Source organism: Callorhinus ursinus, unplaced genomic scaffold (assembly GCF_003265705.2).
Source record: "Callorhinus ursinus isolate GAN/ISIS: 27379988/994484 unplaced genomic scaffold, GSC_fseal_2.0 scaffold24, whole genome shotgun sequence".
NCBI lineage: Eukaryota > Metazoa > Chordata > Mammalia > Carnivora > Otariidae > Callorhinus > Callorhinus ursinus.
Genome location: NW_027397086.1, coordinates 2,011,695 through 2,029,538, shown reverse-complemented (window position 1 = coordinate 2,029,538; position 17,844 = coordinate 2,011,695). Strand labels below are relative to the sequence as shown.

Genomic DNA, 17,844 nt, shown 5'->3' with positions numbered 1-17,844 from the left:
GGCTTTCACTCGGCCCCCAAAAATGTATTTCCCGGCGGACAATGGGCTCCTTTCTGCGCCTCGGAGGGCCCGCGGGGCGGGAGGGGCGGGGACCCGGGCGCTGGGCCCCGCCTGACCGGCTCGCGCCCCCCTCCACCCGAGTCGGGGCAGCTGAGTGAGGGCGCGGGAGCCGGGAGCCCGGCTTCCCCTCGGCACGCCCGGCTGAAGCGCTCTCTCTGGACCGGGGCCGCCCCGAGCTGAGCCCGGGCGCAGAGGCGAGAACGAAAGTGCTCTGCGGGCCTGGCCGCGGGGCCTGGGGAGCCCCAGGCCGCCCCCCACCCCGAGTCCCGGGGCACGGGGCTGCTGCCGCCGGGCCCCGGAGGGGCGCGCGCCGATGCCTCGAGAGGAGCTTGCGCCGTGGCCCCTGTTCTCTCCGCGCTCCGCTCTGTGCGGGGCAACAGGTAGAAATCAGCCAGGGTCGGGCGGCCGCGGGACCCTGAGTCCCTCTTCACCTGCCTGGGCCGGCCACCCCTCCCGGGGCTCCCCGGCGCTGGCCACCCCCCCTCCAGTGTCCCTCAGTCCGTGGGTCCGTCGGCCTGCCGCCGACTCCCCCTCTCCACTCCCGTGGGCTCGGGGAGAAGAGGCAGCCCGGGCCACGCGGATGACCTCCGAAGAGCCGCGGCCGATTGATTCGTTCCGCCCGGAGCCCGGGCCGCGTGAATGGGGGCCGGGGCGGCAGCGGCGTTGGCGGCGGCGACGGGGATAAAGATGTTCTCCCCGCAAGGGGGAGGGGGCGCGGGGCGGGAAGCGGGGCCATTCACTCCTGGCCCGGCCCCTCGGGAAGCTGCGCCGAAGAAAGAGGGCCGGGGCCTATTCAAGCCCTACGAGCCGCCCACAATGGACCGATATACTGGGGGCCTCTCTATTAACGCCCATGAATATTAAAGAGATCGCGGAACGGCGGCTCGCAGGCGCGAGGAGGGCGGCGCCTGCGAGCTCGGGCCGGGCCGGGGTAGGGTAGGGGGCTGCGGCGCGGACACACGCCTCGCCTGGGCCCCGCGGAAAACGACACGGTTCCGCCGCGGAGAAACTCCGGGACTTGCAATACCTTCCTTCGCAATCTCAGCGCACGGGCCTTGCTCCCCATTTCCAATGGGCCCTGAGACTGGAGCGCTCCCTATAGGTCCCCTTTCCCTGGGGCGCGGTCCAGGTGGGTCTGAGGCTAGACCAGAAGCGCAAAATTTGAGCGCACAGCGGAGACGCGCGGGGCCGGCGGGCGCAGGAGCTAGAAGGCTGTCCCGAGTTCCGCTTCCGTCCGGCGCCCAGCACCGCTGCCTGGGTGTTGGGGTCGGGGGGGGGGGGGGGGGGGGCGGAAAGGAATAGGGCTCCCTAGCCGCGGCCGGAACCCTCGGTCTTTTCACATTCTGACCCCGAGCTGGGGTCCGGGTCCCAAATGCTGTGCTCGTGGGTGGAGGTACGCACAGACCTGAGGGCTTTTCTCTGGGGTGTGGCCCGGGGAATTGGCAAAATCCTCGGGGCTTTCAGAGGAAAGCGACCTGACCCAAAACGGGACAAGGTGGGAAGAAACCTCAGTTCACAAAGTCCAACCTAAACCGTTTCGCAGGCAGAGACACTGAAGCCCAGAGAGAAGGGCGGCCCCAAGGACGCACAGCAGTCCACTTCGGAGGCGCTGAGGTGGGCTGCCAAGCTTGAGAACTGCGCTCGAAGCTCTGGGCAGTGCTCCCCGAGGGAGTCTCCTCTGTCTTGGTGCATTTTCCCCCTCCACCAAGTCTTTGTAGAAGCCGAGGTCCAGGCGTGGGTGAGGCACCCAGGCTCGGACTCTGGGGGAGCCCCCTCCGACGGAACCCTCGGCTCAAGCCGGAGACAGTGGTGACTCACCGGTGGTCTCTGGAAGGGATTTGAGGTTCCAGGACCCTAACCCTCGAGCTTCGCTGGCTCCTCTGCAGCGCTGCCCTCTGCTGGCGCCAGGCCCGACGGTCGTGCCTTGTGCCCGGTGAAGCCTCCTCTGGGCATCAGCCTCCAAGCTCATCCGGGCTCTGTATCTGAAGGCCGGTGACTGCCGCCTTCCTTACTGTATGCCTGGATGCAGACCCGGGGATGGCAGAGACCACTGGCCGGCACTGGGTGCGGGACGCTGGGGGTTCATGGCCAGGTGTGAGGATGGCTTAGCAAAAGCTAAGAAACCCCCCCCCCCCCGCCCCCGTGGAAGGAGCTCTTTGCCAAGGGGCGTGAGGACAGTGACTCCTTATGGGAAGGCCAGGCCCCTGACCATCTGCCCAAGGCCCTGTGCTGCGGAGAAAGCCCGGAGAGTCTATGAGCCCAATCCATGCCCCGAGGGTCCAGAAAACTGGGCTCCGCTAACAGAATCTGAAATTGCAGGGAGGAAGGGAGGTGTCCCCATGATGCCCCTCCAGTGTCTAGGGCTGGAGTCGGGGGCTTGAGGCTAACCCAAGAAGTCGGCAAAGGCCGCAAGAAGCTGTGGCCTTCCCTCCTAGGCTCCGGGCTCAGCAGCTCCTTGTCACGGGAAAGAAAGAGACCGAGAGACACGTTCTGGCGCCCAGGGTGCCTTGGAACCTCTGCGCAGAAAGCATCCTGGCGGAATGGGGGAGGGGGCAGTGGGAGGAAGGGGGAGAAGGGGGAGGCCAGAAGAGAAAGAACGAGAACTAGGAGGCAAGAAAGGAGTGCGGAACGCAGAGGTCTCCCCTAGGTCGCAGCTGAGGGAAGGAGCTGGGAGGTCGGAACCTCAAGCGGCGCGGACACCGCAGGCCTGGGGCTGCCGGCAGTTTCGGAGATCGTTCGCTTTGCAGCCCGGCTGCTCCCACTCAGAACTGTCCGGGGACCCCTTTCCATCCCCCGTATCCATCAGATAAACCTATTCTGGGCAACCCACGGCCAGTGCGGATTTCGGTCCCTAGCCCCCCAGAGGGTCGGGAGCCGGTCGCCCACGACGCCGTCTCGGGCAGGACCCAGCCCCAACGTTCGCCGCAGCCGTTCGCCGCAGCCCCTCCCCGCAGCCCTTTCCGCCCCGGGAAGAGTTTCACGCTCGGCGGCGAGCAGCGAGCGGGGTGGTTGAGCGGCCCGTTTGAAGCGAAGCGCCGGGCTCTAGCAGGCGCCGTCTGCAGCAGGAGAGGAGCGCGGCCTGCGCGCTGGGGCTCGGAGCTCCGGAGAGCCCGGGCCGGGGCGGGGAGGGCCAGGGAGCGGAGGGGAGGTGAACGCCGGGCCCGGCCGGGCGGGGATGCGGAACGCAGGTCCAGCCTGGGGCGGTGGGTGAGCGCCGGGCCGGCGGGGCCCGAGGCCAGGCGTCCCCTCCTGCCCAGTCTGGTCCCTGGAGTCCCAGCGAGCCTCGCCGCGCCCCCTCCCCTGCTCGGTCCCCTCCTCTCCTCGCCGCGGGCTGAGCCTCCCTCCCAGTCCGGCGCTTCCCACGGGGAGAGGAGGAGGAAGGGGGGTGGAGAGAGGAAGGGCCAGGGAGGGGCGGGAGGAGCGAAGAGGGACAATTCGGAGCGGCCCGCGCGCCCCCGCCCCTTGAGCTCTCGCGACGAGGGCTCCTCGAGCCCGGCCGGGTACAACAAGTCTGTCCGACGTCAGGGGGTCATTAATAACCAATTAGGAGGGTCACTGCGGCTCCTATAAAGGCGCTGAGATTTTGCCAACGGGAAGACCGTCCGGGCCGGGTGTGCGAGAGCCGAGCGCGCGTCCGAGAGCCCCTCGCCGCCGTTTCTCTGCAGCCACCCGCCTCCCGCCCGCCCCGCACCCCCCGCACCCGCCTCCGCCTCCACCCCCGTCTCTCCAGCCCTCCGCGCCGCCTCTGCCACCTCTGCTGATTTCTCCATCTCTCTCCCTCTCCGCCTCGCTCCCCCTCGTTCACTGTCCTCCCAGCCCGCCTCGCCTCGCGCTACCTCCTGCGTCCTCCCCCTCCTCCTCCTCCTCCGCGTCCTCCGCGTCCTCCCCCTGCTCCTCTTCCTTCTCGTCCGGCGCAGCCCCCTTCTCTCGCGCCTCCGCTCTCCTCTCGCCGGCCACATCCCCGCGTCGGCCAGGCCGTCCGTCCCCGGCGCCGGCGAGCCCCGGACCGCCCATGATGGGCTCCGTGCTCCCGGCTGAGGCCCTGGTGCTCAAGACCGGGCTGAAGGCGCCGGGGCTGGCGCTGGCCGAGGTCATCACCTCCGACATCCTGCACAGCTTCCTCTACGGCCGCTGGCGCAACGTGCTGGGCGAGCAGCTCTTCGAGGACAAGAGCCACCACGCCAGCCCCAAGACAGCCTTCACCGCCGAGGTCCTGGCGCAGTCCTTCTCCGGCGGTGAGTCGCGCCGTCGAGGCCGGTCGCGCCCCCTCCTCCCGGCGCCGCCGGGTTCCCCGCCGGCGACGCTAAGAGCGCGCGGCAGGGACACGGGGCGTCGCGGCTGCTCGGTGGGCCTTAGTTTCCCGGGAGCCGAACGGCGGCGCGAGCAGCCAAAGGCCGGGCGAGGCGGGAAGCAGCTCCGCGGCCCCGCGCGGCTCGGAGAAGGGATCGCCGCGTCCAGGCTGCCCGGGCACTGCGGCCCCCCGCGGCCCCCTGCCCGCCCCTCACCCCTTTGAGCCGGCGGGTTCCCGGCATCTAAAGCCTTACTAGGCGTGTAATAGCAGTTGACTCAAAAAGAAGGGGTTTAAAATTCATTTAGTTAACTTGGGCTTGACCCGCGAAAGTTCCCACTTCAACCGAGAACTTTAAAAGGCAGGGGGGCTGGGGAGGGGGCGGAGGGCGGGCGGGCCGGCAGAGAAAGCCGCTGAAGGAGCGAGGGGGAGAGAGAGAGAGAGAGAGAGAGAGAGAGAGAGAGAGCCAGAAAAGTTTCTTTTCTTTAAGATGTCTCAAGTTCTTATTCCTCATTCATCAACCTGCAAACAATATCTTTCCCCGGCGCTGGCATCTCTGCGCGTCGCCCTCTCTTCCCCCGTGACGATTTCTGTTCCTCTCTTAATTTACCGTGCAGACTAATCCCACTTCCATTCACGCTATGTCAACCATCTAATCCCCCCTTTTTGTAAGGGGAATTCCTCGGCCCCTTTTAAACAAGTCCCCTCCGCATTGAGCTACAATTTACTGCTACAGCATTCTTCCAGGGCTAATGAATTTAGAATTAGCAATTTCTTTCGAATGGAACCGAATGAATGCTATCACTTTAACAGCGTGACAAATTGCCGGCCGCTCCGCAATGGACACCGTTTAACCCCCCCGCTTTCAGCCGGCCCGCTCGCCGGCTATTTTCCCAGGTAGCTTAGAGGGGAACCTTGTAAGACACGGAGGTCGCCCCCTGTGCGCCTCGCCGCCCCCACTCCGGCTGCCAGGCCGGGCAGGGGGACCCCCGGGGGGCTGGGGGCCGCCCGTTCTCTCCCTCCCAGAGAGGCGACTTCAGGGCTCGCCTAGGTTCCCGGCGCCGCCCTTTCTGGCACCCCGGATCCTGGGCGCCGACGGGGACAGAGGCGGGCCCGGGGTCACACAGAGAGCGCCCGAGGCGGCCCGCCGCAGCCCGCGTTCCTTTTGAGCTTCCGCCGCCCCCTGCCCCCCGCCGCGCCGCAGCCTGAGGTCTCTTCCCAGCGCCGTCGCCCGCCGGCCCCCCCAGGCGCAGGCCTCCCGCACCCCCGAAAAGAGTCAGCGCTCCTGGCCGCAACCGGGATCCTTCGACAGCGCCCTGTGTTTGGTGCAGGGAGGCGCAGTGAGCGTCGAGCGTCCCGCGGAAGGGCGGTCTCAGCTTGGCTATCACCTCCTCTTGGGAGCTGGCTTCAGTTTACCCATTTGTAAAACCACGCGCTGCAGTGGGCCCAGTCGTTCTTCAACTCTTTCAGGGTGGAGGGCAGGCGCGTTGTGGATGCTTTGAGAATTAGTGGAGGGACCAAATAAACAAATAAAAATAATAAAAGCCCCTAGAAATGAGCCCCAAAGCACCTCTTGTTTCCGAGGGCACAGAGGGTCCCCGGGTTGCAAATGGAGGAGATTCCTGCGCGGAGCACCGGGCCACCACCACCCCCCCCCCCAGCGCCCCACCGGCCTCCCCCACTCCGCAGCGCACACGCGCGCGCGCACACACGCACACACGCACACACACACACACACACACACAGGCACCCTAGTGACTTCTCTGGAGTCACTCCAGGGCGGGCCTGAGGGGGCCTGAGGTTGGTCTGGCTGGACAGGACCGGCCTGGGTCTCTGGCGGGAAGGGCGGGCCATTCCCTGCCTCAGGCTCTGACCCAGTCCCCCCTGCCCTGGCCGCGGTCACAGAGGTGCAGAAACTGTCCAGCCTGGTGCTGCCTGCGGAGGTGATCATCGCGCAGAGCTCCATTCCGGGCGAGGGCCTCGGCATCTTCTCCAAGACGTGGATCAAGGCGGGCACCGAGATGGGTCCCTTCACTGGCCGCGTCATCGCCCCGGAGCACGTGGACATCTGCAAGAACAACAACCTCATGTGGGAGGTAGGTGAGGGCCCGGGGAGAGGGGCGCCGGCCGGACGGCCCCAGGCAGCTGCCACTCCGTCCCTGTCGCCCCTGCTGGGAGCTTGGGGCACTTGGGCCCCTGAGCTCCCTGACGCGGGATCCGGGATCCTACCGCCCTATGCCTGGCGGTGCCTCCCCAAACCGGGCTGCTAAGGCCATTGTTCAGAAAATCTGACCCTCTTTCTTCCGGCCAACCCTAGGGACTGTTGTTGGCCCTACTTCAGAGGAGAGCACTGAGGCCTCGGGAAGCCATGTAGCTTGCCCAGGGTTATGCCCCCAGCGCTGAAGCCAACTCTGGGGGCAACCTCCCAGCTACCTGCATTCTTCTTCTCGGGAGGAAGTTGCAAGGAAAGCCCCTTTGAACCACACCCTGGCCTGGGGGTGAGGGTGGCCAGTGTGGGGAATGGAAGGGGCCGGTGCTTCCTAGGAATGGGCTTCTCAACCCAGGCAGAACAGTGACAACTGGAAATGATCCGGGACGAAATGGCGTTGAGTCAACTTTCTGAGTCAGTGGGCCGCATTCCACCACATCGCAGCAGCCCTGTGAATTATTACTCCCATTCTACGGTAGGAAACCGAAGCTCAGAGAGGCTTCCACCCCAGGCCTTCTGACCCTGCTCTCCTCCGACAGTGCCAGATGCCAGGGACGGCCACCCTTGGGACACCCTTAGGACAAAGCCACTCCCGAAGCTCTTCCTCCCCCTGGGGCTCTTACCTTGCCGAGGCCAGGCTGGTGCACCCTCCCCCTAATCTCATTTCCCTTCCCCCCATGGATCCCCACCACGGCCCCCACCTGACAGTCCCTGGAGGAGCCCAATGTGACAAATCTTTCCTCTGGTCACAGGCGCAGGAGGAAGGGAACAGGGGGATGGCCCAGATGCTTCCCCTGACCTCACCTCCTCCCTCCCTGGAGGCCCGGGCGTAGTTATCTTCTCCATTTGCGGCTAGGTTAGGAAGTTGGGGCCCAGTCTGATCTCTGAGTACTCTTGGTAGCTCCCACAGGGGGCTTTGGCCAGGCCAGGGTGCCACAGTGAGCCAGCCTTCCCTCTCCAGGCTCCTGTGTCCCCCTCTGAGGTCCTGGTCTGTGTTCTCTGCTGCTTTGGGGAGCCCCTCTGCATCCCCAGGGAGTTAGCTGGCTGTCACTTTGTTGAGTCAGTGATCCCTTGGAGACCCCTTTCTTCTGGAGTTGGGGAGTACGTGGCCGCGGGAGCCTGTGGGGCCCTGGAGACCGACTCCCTGTCGGTCACTTCTAGCTGGCTGGCCTCAGCCAAGTCACTGCACTGCTCCGAGCACCACCCCCCCCTTTTCTCAGCTGGAAAACTGAGATGAGTACAGGTGCTCGTCCTTCCTGGGGCTGTCGTGAGGATGGAGAGAGCATATGAGGATATGCCCGCACCGGCCCAGCCCGGCCACAGGTGGCACCTGCGGCACAGCCTGCCTCACTCAGTCCCTAATTTACCTGCATGCAGGTGTTCAACGAGGACGGCACTGTGCGCTACTTCATCGATGCCAGCCAGGAGGACCACCGAAGCTGGATGACCTACATCAAGTGCGCACGCAATGAGCAGGAGCAGAACCTGGAGGTCGTCCAGATCGGCACCAGCATCTTCTACAAGGCCATCGAGGTGAGTGCCTGTGCTGTTGTGTACGAAGCCAGGGGGCAGCCAGGAGAAGGGGTGCAGGCAGCCGTGTCCGGGGACTGGGGGTGAGGGGGATGGAGGTGCATCGATGCCGGCCATGCTGGCCCTGCCCAGGCCCTAGGGCTGGGGCCCAGGCATCATGGTCTCTGGGAGCATGAACTTCGTGGCAGGTTTTCTGGGCTGTAGATCAGAAAGGACAAAACCTTTGACTTTAGGCCATTGTGGATGTCATGAGCACCTCAACCGTGAGGCTCCCGGATAGCTGCTTAGGGTGTCCTGGGGTTCAGAAGCCAAGAGATACAGAGAGCAAGACGCAGGGGAAAGCATTTGAATGCAAGAGAGGGCATTGTGTCTGCGGCATTTTCGCTGTGTGTTGTTCCTTGCTCTGCATGCGTGGGACGCTGACGTGGGGATCATGACTCTAAGTCTCGGCTCTGACACATCGATCACGCGCTGTGTAAGGCTTCTCCTAGACTCTGTGGATGCATTATCCTTTATAATCCTTGCGCATTTAAGCCATGAGGGAGGGTTCTGCGATCATCCACAGTTTGCAGACAAGGAAGCTGGGGCTCACTTGGTGGCAGAGGGACTTGGGCGCTCTTACCAGGCATTGGGGCGGGGGGGATGTTAGCACTATTGTGCTGGGTCGAACTGCTTAGAAGCAAGGGAAAGGGAAAGATAGCAGCAGATAAATATCACATCCCATGGTTGGGAGTAGCTAAGCCCTGCCCAGGTCATGGGAAGGTTCACCAGGAGGTTGGAAAAAGGAGGTGTTCCCGATAGGGAAACCTTGGACAGAGGCAGAAAAGCTCGCGGTCTACAGAGAGGGGCTGAGGGCACAAGGCAAGCCAAGTGGTGGTAGCCATGGAGGGCCATGCTGGCGGGACCCTTTGGGCAGTGTCTCTTGGCAGGAAATATGCTCAGCATCTGTCCCAGGAGTGAGACAAGCTCCCTCCTTCCCTATGGCAGACTGGTGGCCAGTGCTGTGTGGGGGTGGTGGGGATGTCCCCCCCACACACACACCTGTCTGGACCTCCTGCTTCCACTCCCCTAGTGGAGAGAGGCAGTGTCCTCCCTCGGGGGTGGGGCTGGGTTTTGCTGAGTTTTGGAGAGGTCCAAAGGAGGTCTCCCAGGGCAGGAGAATGACTTCCCTCTAGTCCATTTTATCCCTGGGACTCAAAGCCTCAAATCTTTCTAGGGCCCGAGGGGCACTGGGGCCTAGCAGCTTCTGGAACCGGGGTCCAGTTGTCCCTCAATAACCAGGCTCCAGGAAATCTCCCAGGGATGACAGCAGAATGGTCTTTGCCTGGGTGTTGTTGTGGCCACGGAGTGGGTCCCAGCAGAGGGGTAGACTCTGGGAGGGCCAGGAAGTGGAGGGTAAAGAAAGGTGCCCAAGTTCTGGGCTGGTGTTCAAGTGAGGCAGAACAGCATGGGGCTGTGTGAAGGTAGGGCCGAAGGTGGCCCAGGCGCCTAGGACAAACGTCTAGGACAAAGGTGGCTCCTGTGACCATCTGGCTGGGCCACCACCCTGTGGGAATAAGGACTCCCTGCCAGGCATCCCAGAATCGGCCTCAGGTGTGGCTGAACCTCACTTCCGGCAGAGCGCACGCTCCAGGGTCTTCTCCCCTCCTACCCTCCCAGCCTCGCACACACATCCTCACGTTCATGCACTACTTCCCGGCCATCCCAGTACAGATGAGATAGCAGGCACACAGTCTTTCCATTCCCTCCTCTAACACGAATGCACGCCCATGTACATAAGCACAGATGCACACGAGAGATGGTGGGAATGCTTGTATGATTCGGGCCAAAGAACTCCCGGCTGGGGCCGACTCGGGGGGCCTCAGATCATCTCCCTGTGCAGATCACACTGGCTAAAGGCTCAACGGAGTCAGGAAATATTAATAGAAATTTCTACAGAAATTGAGTCAGAGATCAGAGGGGCTGAAGAGGATCTCTAGGGAGGAATCTGAATTTAGAAGAGTAAAAAAAAAAAAAGTCATCTGCATTTTATCAGGATGTAAGTTGATAAAAGAGGATCAGGAAAAAGAAACCGATCCATATAGGATATACCATGAGCAAGATGCCATGGATGTGCAGTTAATACTTGGCCCAGAGGTAGCAAGCCTCTGAAGAAGGGACCCCTTGAGGGAGGGACAAGGAAACAGAAAATATCACTTTATGGTCATTTTACTTTTCATCAGCAAAGCTGGACACTTTTCTCGTGGCAGCAGTTTTTCTCAGATCATTTTGTGGCCATGTCAGGTTCCACTTACCGGACCAGCGGTGTGTCTGGGCCAGTGTGACCACCCACTGTGCGCTGGGCAGAGGCCAGGGCTCACTGGCCCTTCTAGGCTCCACCAGAAGAAATTGCTTCTCCACCAGGCCACTCCCCGAAGTCTCTGGAATACATGGGCTGTTTGTTTCGTGCGCGCGTGCGAGTCAGCCAAGGAGACGGGCCTTTGCGACGATCTGTTTTCTTAGTCTTTCTGTCACTTAGAACTGCCGTTTATATTCCATATGAGTAACCCATTACTCACCCCAAAAGTGGGAAGGCCCATCTTTATTCGATAAGCGGAATGCACTGTTGCTGCTCTCAAATCTTCCACAAATAAAAAATAATAGCCCTCCAAATAGAGATGGGGTTTCAAGGCCAGCCAGTCGGAGGAGAACCCCCAGGCGGGATTGGCATCTGGCTGGATCTACGGCATGCTATTTCTGGGGCATTCTTCCCATCGATTCAACCACAGAAGAATTTACTATAACGCGGGGTGCCTAAAATAGCATTTCTAGAAAGCGCCCAGCACATAGCAAGTGACCATTCAGTGTTGAATGAATAAGTCTTTCCGCAGGTGATGGGGACTGGGTCGAAAGGGGAACACGCAGACCCCTGTTCTCCCAGAAAAACAAAACCAGCTCCCGCAGGAAGCAAGACCTTTGATGCCGAAACTCAGTGCAAGCAAAGGATTTAGTAATAAGTTATGAAAGCTTTGGACTCTGGAGCTGGGAAGAAAATTCCCAGTCTTTCCCCTCCCTATGTCTTGGCAGATTACCGTGCCCTGAAGTGTGGGCCTTTCCTTCCCGCTACTTTCCTTCTCCTTTCAAGCACTCGAACATGTTATACGGCAGAGCCCCATGTCTGCTTTTCCTGGCACCGTTTTCCTTTTGATGTTGCTCAGGGGCGGATGCAGTTGGGGAACCTTGATTATTAATACTAAGCATCATTAATAACGCCGCCATCTGTGGAGCATTTATCACCTGTTGGCACGTGCTGAGGGTCTTAGCAAATTTTTAAGAATCGAGTCCTCTCCGCTCTGTGAGATACTATCACTGTCCCCGTTTTAATGACGGCAAAACTGAGGTTCAGGGAGATCACGGGGAGTTGGTGAGCTGTGATTTGAATCCAGGCCTGTCTGACCCCAGAGCAGAGCCCTTGGTCACCATGCCATGGGGCCTCCCCAGCCAATATGTATTTGCTGGAACTCTATTAATTGGTCTGTCAGGACATCTGTGGTACAATGGAAATTGATATTCGTCCGGATGACACGGAGATCCTTCTGGACTAAGGTTTCTGTGCTGCCCGGGGTTGGGGGGGGGGGGAGGGAAGGGAGGTGTCAGAGCCTCCCAGGAGTGTGTTCAAAGTGTGACATACATTTATATAAAGAAAACAAACCAAAACTGGATTGGTTTCCATTTATGATAAAAATTCAGAGAGGGGGCAGGACAGAATGCCTGGGCTGCTAGGGATGGTTCAGAAGCACGAGCTGAGAGATTATGTGATTTGTCAAGGGAAGACTCAGGCCCTGATATTCTCCCAGAACCTCGGGGATGTGGATTTTATGATACGGGACTCGGTTTCTTGGGGGAATTATTTGGTCTATTGTGTGTCCCGAATGAGTCCCCGCTGCCTAGAAAAGTGACCGAAGGACACCTTTGTGATCCTGGGTCTGCCGGCCCCAACGGAGAGCCCTGGCGGGGCCGTGCCAGTGGTGGCTGATAAGAAACATCAGTATTGAGGGACTGAGAAGCCTGGGAGGGTGACGGTGGTTGTCCTTTGCTCTCAGGCAGTCAGCTGCCGGGACCCTGGGAGCCTGTGGACAATAGTGCCAGAATCTCCGGGAAGAGGCTGCTGATCCCGAGGGTCTCCTGGTCTTGATCTCTGGGGTTATTGCATGAGGGGTACCAGCGAGCAAGCAGGGACCAGGCGTCCAGGTCAGGGGCTGCCACTGGCTTCCCAGAGCTCTGAAGAGCCAACAGACTCCACTTCCAGCCTTCCCCAGTGCTGGTGGCTTCTCGATATCTGTGCCATTTTCAATTCCAGTAGATTCTGCTAAATAGATTTTTTTTTTTTTTTAAGTGGAGCTAATGCGGGGCTTGAACTCATCGCCCTGAGATCGCGACCCGAGCCGAAATCTAGAGACGGATGCTTAAGCGACTGAGCCAACCGGGCGCCCCTAGATTTTCTTTCTTTAATATAAAGATAGTATAAAAGTAATATGTGCTCATTATTTTTTAAAAAATCAGATATCCCATGTAGAAAAACAGAAGCCACTCTGCTCATCATGCTGCTCCTCACGAACCTTAAATCAGCATTTTTTTAATAGTCTCAAAATGACAAACTCTCCTGGGGGAAGAAGCACAGAAAACTGGCCACAGTGGCTGAGCATCCAGGGTGGGGGAGAGAGTCACTTTTCATCTTCTACCCCCTTTATGTGTTGACACGTGTTTGTCAATGTGTCTGCTTTGTTGTTTTAATTTCTGAAGTTAACTAGTAAGATTAATTTTAGGACATGTAAAAATTATGTTAGTAAATAAATGATGTACTCTATGTTAAAAGTCAATGTCGAAGCTCTTATTTAGAAAATCATGTTCCAAACAACCATTTGGAACAATATTCAGAATTTGTTGTATTTATTTTATATACTTTTTTAATTTTTAAAAAGATTTTATTTATTTATTTGAGAGAGAGAGAGAGCATAAGTCTGGGTGGGACGGTGGGGAGGGACAGAGGGAGAGAGAGAAGCAGACTCCCCGCCGAGCAGAGAGCCCCACACAGGGCTTGACCCCAGGACCCCGAGATCGCGACCTGAGCCAAAGTCAGTCCGTTAAGCGTCTGACTTGGGGTGCCAAAGTGCGTTGGGGAGCCACCCAGGCGCCCCAAATTTACATTTAGTAACAGTTGTTATTGTCAATGACAATGAGAAGGCTGGTGTTGATCTGGATATTTGATTCCTCGGCTGAGAGTCTGGAGGTGGAGATGCAACCCAGGGCGACAGCCGATGTGGGCTTGCTGAGCTTCCCCTCCACATCTGTGCTCTCCCTGGGGGTGCCCCCCCCCCCGCCCCAGCCAAGCCGGAGGCAGTGGCCCCGAGTGGGGCTCGCGTCCTTGGGGCACTGGGGCGCCCAGCCCGTGCTGTTGTCAGTCACTGAAGGCAAAGCCGCCAGTCACCCTGGGTTTTAACTGTGCCCGCGGCCCCATGCCACACTGCAGGCTCTGTGGGGACCACTGTGGGCCTCAATGCCCCCAGAGAGCGCTGTCAGCTTCCTGAGACGTTGGTGAGCTCAGAGAGAAATCATAACACTCGCTCCTGCATCCCTCCGCCCTGCAAAGTTTTCTGCACACGGCTCCGCAGAGGCCTGGCCCCGTGAGGCCTGAGCAGAGAGGCCGTCCCTGTTTTACAGTGCGGGAAACCGAGGCCCAGCGCCAGAAGGCAACTTGCCCAAGGTCACAGGCTCAGCAGGTGGGGAGCCCAGGTGGACCCTGACATGGGTGACCTCTGCCAGCACTCTGTCCAGTTCAGACAAGTCTGATGGGGGACTGGCTGCTTTAGAAGAACCCTGATTGTGAAAATTGAAGCCAGGGGTCGGGACAGGGTCGGAGGTGACTTTACAATCAGATTCTCAGAGTTGGGGGGCCTCAGGGAGGTTCCCCCACCCCCTCACTTGAGGAGACAAGCTTAGAGAAGACAAGTGCTTGCCTCAGGTCACCCAGGCGCCCGGTGGCTGAGGGTCCATCTGCATCCTCACACAGAGAGCATCCTTCGCAACCAGTTGATCTTAAGTATTTTCCTTCCTTCCTGGTCCTTCTGTCTTCTCCGTTCCCTTTCCAGCAGGGCCTCCAGCTCTGTCCCGCTGACCCCCGGGACAACGGCCATGACTGTGAATGGCCTCGAGGACTTCTGTGGTGCCAGATTCTAACCTGTCTGCTTTCTTTGAGGCACCACCTGATTTTCCTCGGGTTCCGGGACTGTACTTGTTTCTTCCATATTCGAACCCTGTACCTCCGAGCTGGCACCCTCTGCCTGGCTTCTGGTCACTCACTGACCCTGAGGGCTTGACGGGATGCCCCACAGGCCGTGGGGGCAGGGACACGGTGGCCCCAGGCTGAGTCTCAGGAGGAGGGCAGTGACTAGGCCCCCTCACACTTTCCTTCCTTTGCCCCCCCCACCTCCTTTCAGGGTCAAGCAGAGCTGGCTGTGATGGTCTGAGGGTCTTCCTGGCTTTGACCAGAGGAAGGAAGCTGTGGTACAGAAGGGTCCTGCGTGTGGCAGGGGTCTGCAGGCCAGAGTCAAATGGAAGGGCTGGGGCCTTCACTGTAACCAGGGGGCCCAAAAGAGAGGGTCCTATTCTTGCGTGATTTCAGATACCCCAAGATGGTATCTTTGGTGCTTCGACGCCTTTGAGGCGGCTGAGGACCCATTAGGAAAACAAACTGGTGGCTGCCTGGGTGTGTCCAGCTTTCTCTGGGAAGCTCAGAGAGTGACCCCCAGGACAGATGCCAAAGCCAGCTCTATGGGGTGCAGGCTTGTCCCCTCTTTCAACTGTCTTTTTTTTTTTTCAAGATTTTATTTTTAAGTCATCTCTACACCCAGCGTGGGGCTTGAACTCACAACCCCGAGATCAAAAGTCGCACGCTCCACCGACTGAGCCAGCCCAGGCGCCCCATCTCTCTCATTTGTCTTAGCTGGCTGGGGCCTGAAGGTTCCCCACTTGGGAGGGCTAACTGGCTTTCGCCAAAGACCTGTGTGCCCCTTGGGACATCCTGGAGTGTGGGGTCTGTGGTCAGTGCCACCACAGTGCCTTCCACAGCCTCCCGGGACTGTCATTGCAAACCCCTCCCTCCCCTCCCTGTGGCCTTCACCCTTTCCCTGGTGCAGGTCCTCCCCTGGGATTAGCAGAGAACTGTCACCATCTGTGGAGTTCTCTCCTGTAGAAATGGATTTTGTTTCAGGCTGTGTGCCCCAGTATTTCCTGAGGTGGAGGGGTTCCTCAATCAGAATGCTTCTTTTTTAGCATTTGTTGTGTGCACGGAGTCACACAGAGCCCGTGATCGGGAGAGAGGTACATGCGGCGTGGTGCTGCCTTGTGGGCGTTTTGCATGAGAGATGTTTCCTGAACATTATCAGACAGGATGTAACCAAGTGCCATAGGGTGCCCTGCAGCCCACCATCCTTGGCTCAGCCCTGCAGACGGGAGGGCTGGCTGATTCTGGTTCCCCCCCCAGTAAGAAAGGAAAAGTTTTCTAGCTTTCCTTCTTCTGTTACGTCAGCTTGCTGTAAGCCTTCCATTCTGTTGCTATCAGTTTGGGAACTCTTACATGGGTGGGCGGCTGCTCTGTTCCCAGCCCCAGAGCTAGGACAGAAACAGCGAGAAGGCCTGGGCTGGGAGGGGGAAAGAGGGGGCGGGGGCAGAGCAACCCAGGGCCTTCTGTGTCTATGCAGCTTGCTAGGGATGGCTGGTGTGGCTTTCTCTGGGCTGAGACTGGATCTCCGTCTCCATGGCAGGTGCAGGACAGCTGCCTCCTGGCTGCAGGGGGACGTGCAGAGACCCTGATTCCCACCCCTGGGGACTGCTGCCTCCCTGATCTAATTTTGCTTTCCTCCCTGTAGATGATCCCTCCTGACCAGGAGCTGCTGGTGTGGTATGGAAACTCACACAACACCTTCCTGGGGATCCCTGGTGTGCCCGGGCTAGAGGAGGAGCAGAAAAAGAACAAGCATGGTAGGTAGTCTCCATGAGGCCACAGTGACAAGGGACCCCTGGAACCCAGAATGGAGAGTGAGAGTGTGCGTGTGTGTACCTGTGTGTGGCAGGGAGGTTCCTGGTCTCCAGGGACCCGGGTTCAATCTCCAGCAGTATTGAGCCCATGAGGCTACTGGCTCAAGCAGGCCAGTGCCCCCAGAGCTACCACCACAGTCCGGACACGAATGGCACTGTTTTCTGGACAAAACAAATTGTCTGGAGGCAGGCTGGGTTGGGGCAGGTGGGGGGGGGTGGGTGTCGGGATACCAGAGAGGCAGAAGGTGGAGCAGAAGGAGCAAGGGGCCGGGCAGCAGGAGCCTAGATTGAGTTCCAGTTCTGCTGTACAATCTTGGGAAGGGCTCTGTGCCTCACGTTCTCCATCTGTAAAGGCAGGAGGTTGGGCGACATGATTTTTAAACCCCCTTCCAGCTCTGACAATGTACATTTCCCTCTGTCCCTGGTGGAGGTGCTTGGTATTAACCTGTTGAATGAAGGTGGGGTGGAGTGTACCTGTGTGTGTTGTGGGGTACACTGGTCATCACGATAGACAGTTTGCTCAAGACCTATTTCATGGCAAGTATTGCACTAAACCTTTTACAGCTATCACCCCACTGGGGTCCTCATAAAACCCTTGCGAAATTTGGTTAGAGGAAGAACCCGAGGCTCATGAACTACTGTTTATCCAGCCCTTGCCCTGCAACTAATGTTTTAACAAACAGTAATTTCTCTGATTCTTAGAAGAAGCAGGCTTATGGGGGTGATGCTATTATTAACTCCATCTCAGCAATGAGAAAGGTGAGGCTCAGTTCCCTGGTACATAGTAGGGCACTCAGTAAATGTTTGTGGGATGAATAAATCAAAGGGTTTTTGGGGGGGTGGGGAGCCTTTTATGGAAGGCTACCATTTCCACAAGGCTACTTTGAGTCAGGTACTTCTTGTATACAGGCTAAGGGAGGTAAAATGCACCTTTTTATGAACACCTCGTGATGTTCTGCACAGCCCCGTGAGGTCGTAGTAGGTCCCCATTTTACAGATGAGGACGTGGAGGTTTGGAGGCGAAGTCACTAAGTCCCTGAGGTCTCACAGCACGGTCTGGAGTCCAGCTCCCTATCTGACCCCAAGCCAGGTTCCTCGATGCCTCTCTCATCCCTCTGGCAGCGCCACCAACCCGTCTGCTCAGACCCGCACCCGCACCCCCACCCCCGTCGATCCGAGGCGGGCTGGGCGGGCCGGGCCCGGCGGCGGTGCGGGGTCGTAACGAGGCTGCTCTCTCTCCCCCCCTCCCCGCCTGCCCCCCCCCGGGCGCCGCCCGCGCGGCCAGAGGACTTCCACCCGGCGGACTCGGCGGCGGGCACCGCGGGCCGCATGCGCTGCGTCATCTGCCACCGCGGCTTCAACTCGCGCAGCAACCTGCGCTCGCACATGCGCATCCACACGCTGGACAAGCCCTTCGTGTGCCGCTTCTGCAACCGCCGCTTCAGCCAGTCGTCCACGCTGCGCAACCACGTGCGCCTGCACACGGGCGAGCGCCCCTATAAGTGCCAGGTGTGCCAGAGCGCCTACTCGCAGCTGGCCGGCCTGCGCGCCCACCAGAAGAGCGCGCGCCACCGGCCGCCCAGCGCCGCGCTGCAGGCGCACTCGCCTGCGCTGCCCGCGCCGCACGCGCACGCGCCCGCGCTCGCCGCCGCCGCCGCCGCCGCCGCCGCCGCGCACCACC

The 17,844-nt window shown here is 59.7% G+C and overlaps 1 protein-coding gene across 1 annotated transcript; it reads left to right on the top strand.

Moving 5' to 3' along the window:
* Nucleotides 1–4,072: 4,072 nt before the first annotated feature.
* PRDM12 (PR/SET domain 12) lies at nt 4,073–17,843 on the top strand (the record flags this gene model as incomplete). The annotated part of the gene is made up of 5 exons (XM_025888525.1): nt 4,073–4,295; nt 6,254–6,444; nt 7,935–8,090; nt 15,995–16,106; nt 17,449–17,843. Coding segments are annotated over exons 1-5 (1,077 nt in total), but the record flags the coding sequence as incomplete, so codon positions are not given.
* Between the last annotated feature and the right edge of the window lies 1 nt (nt 17,844).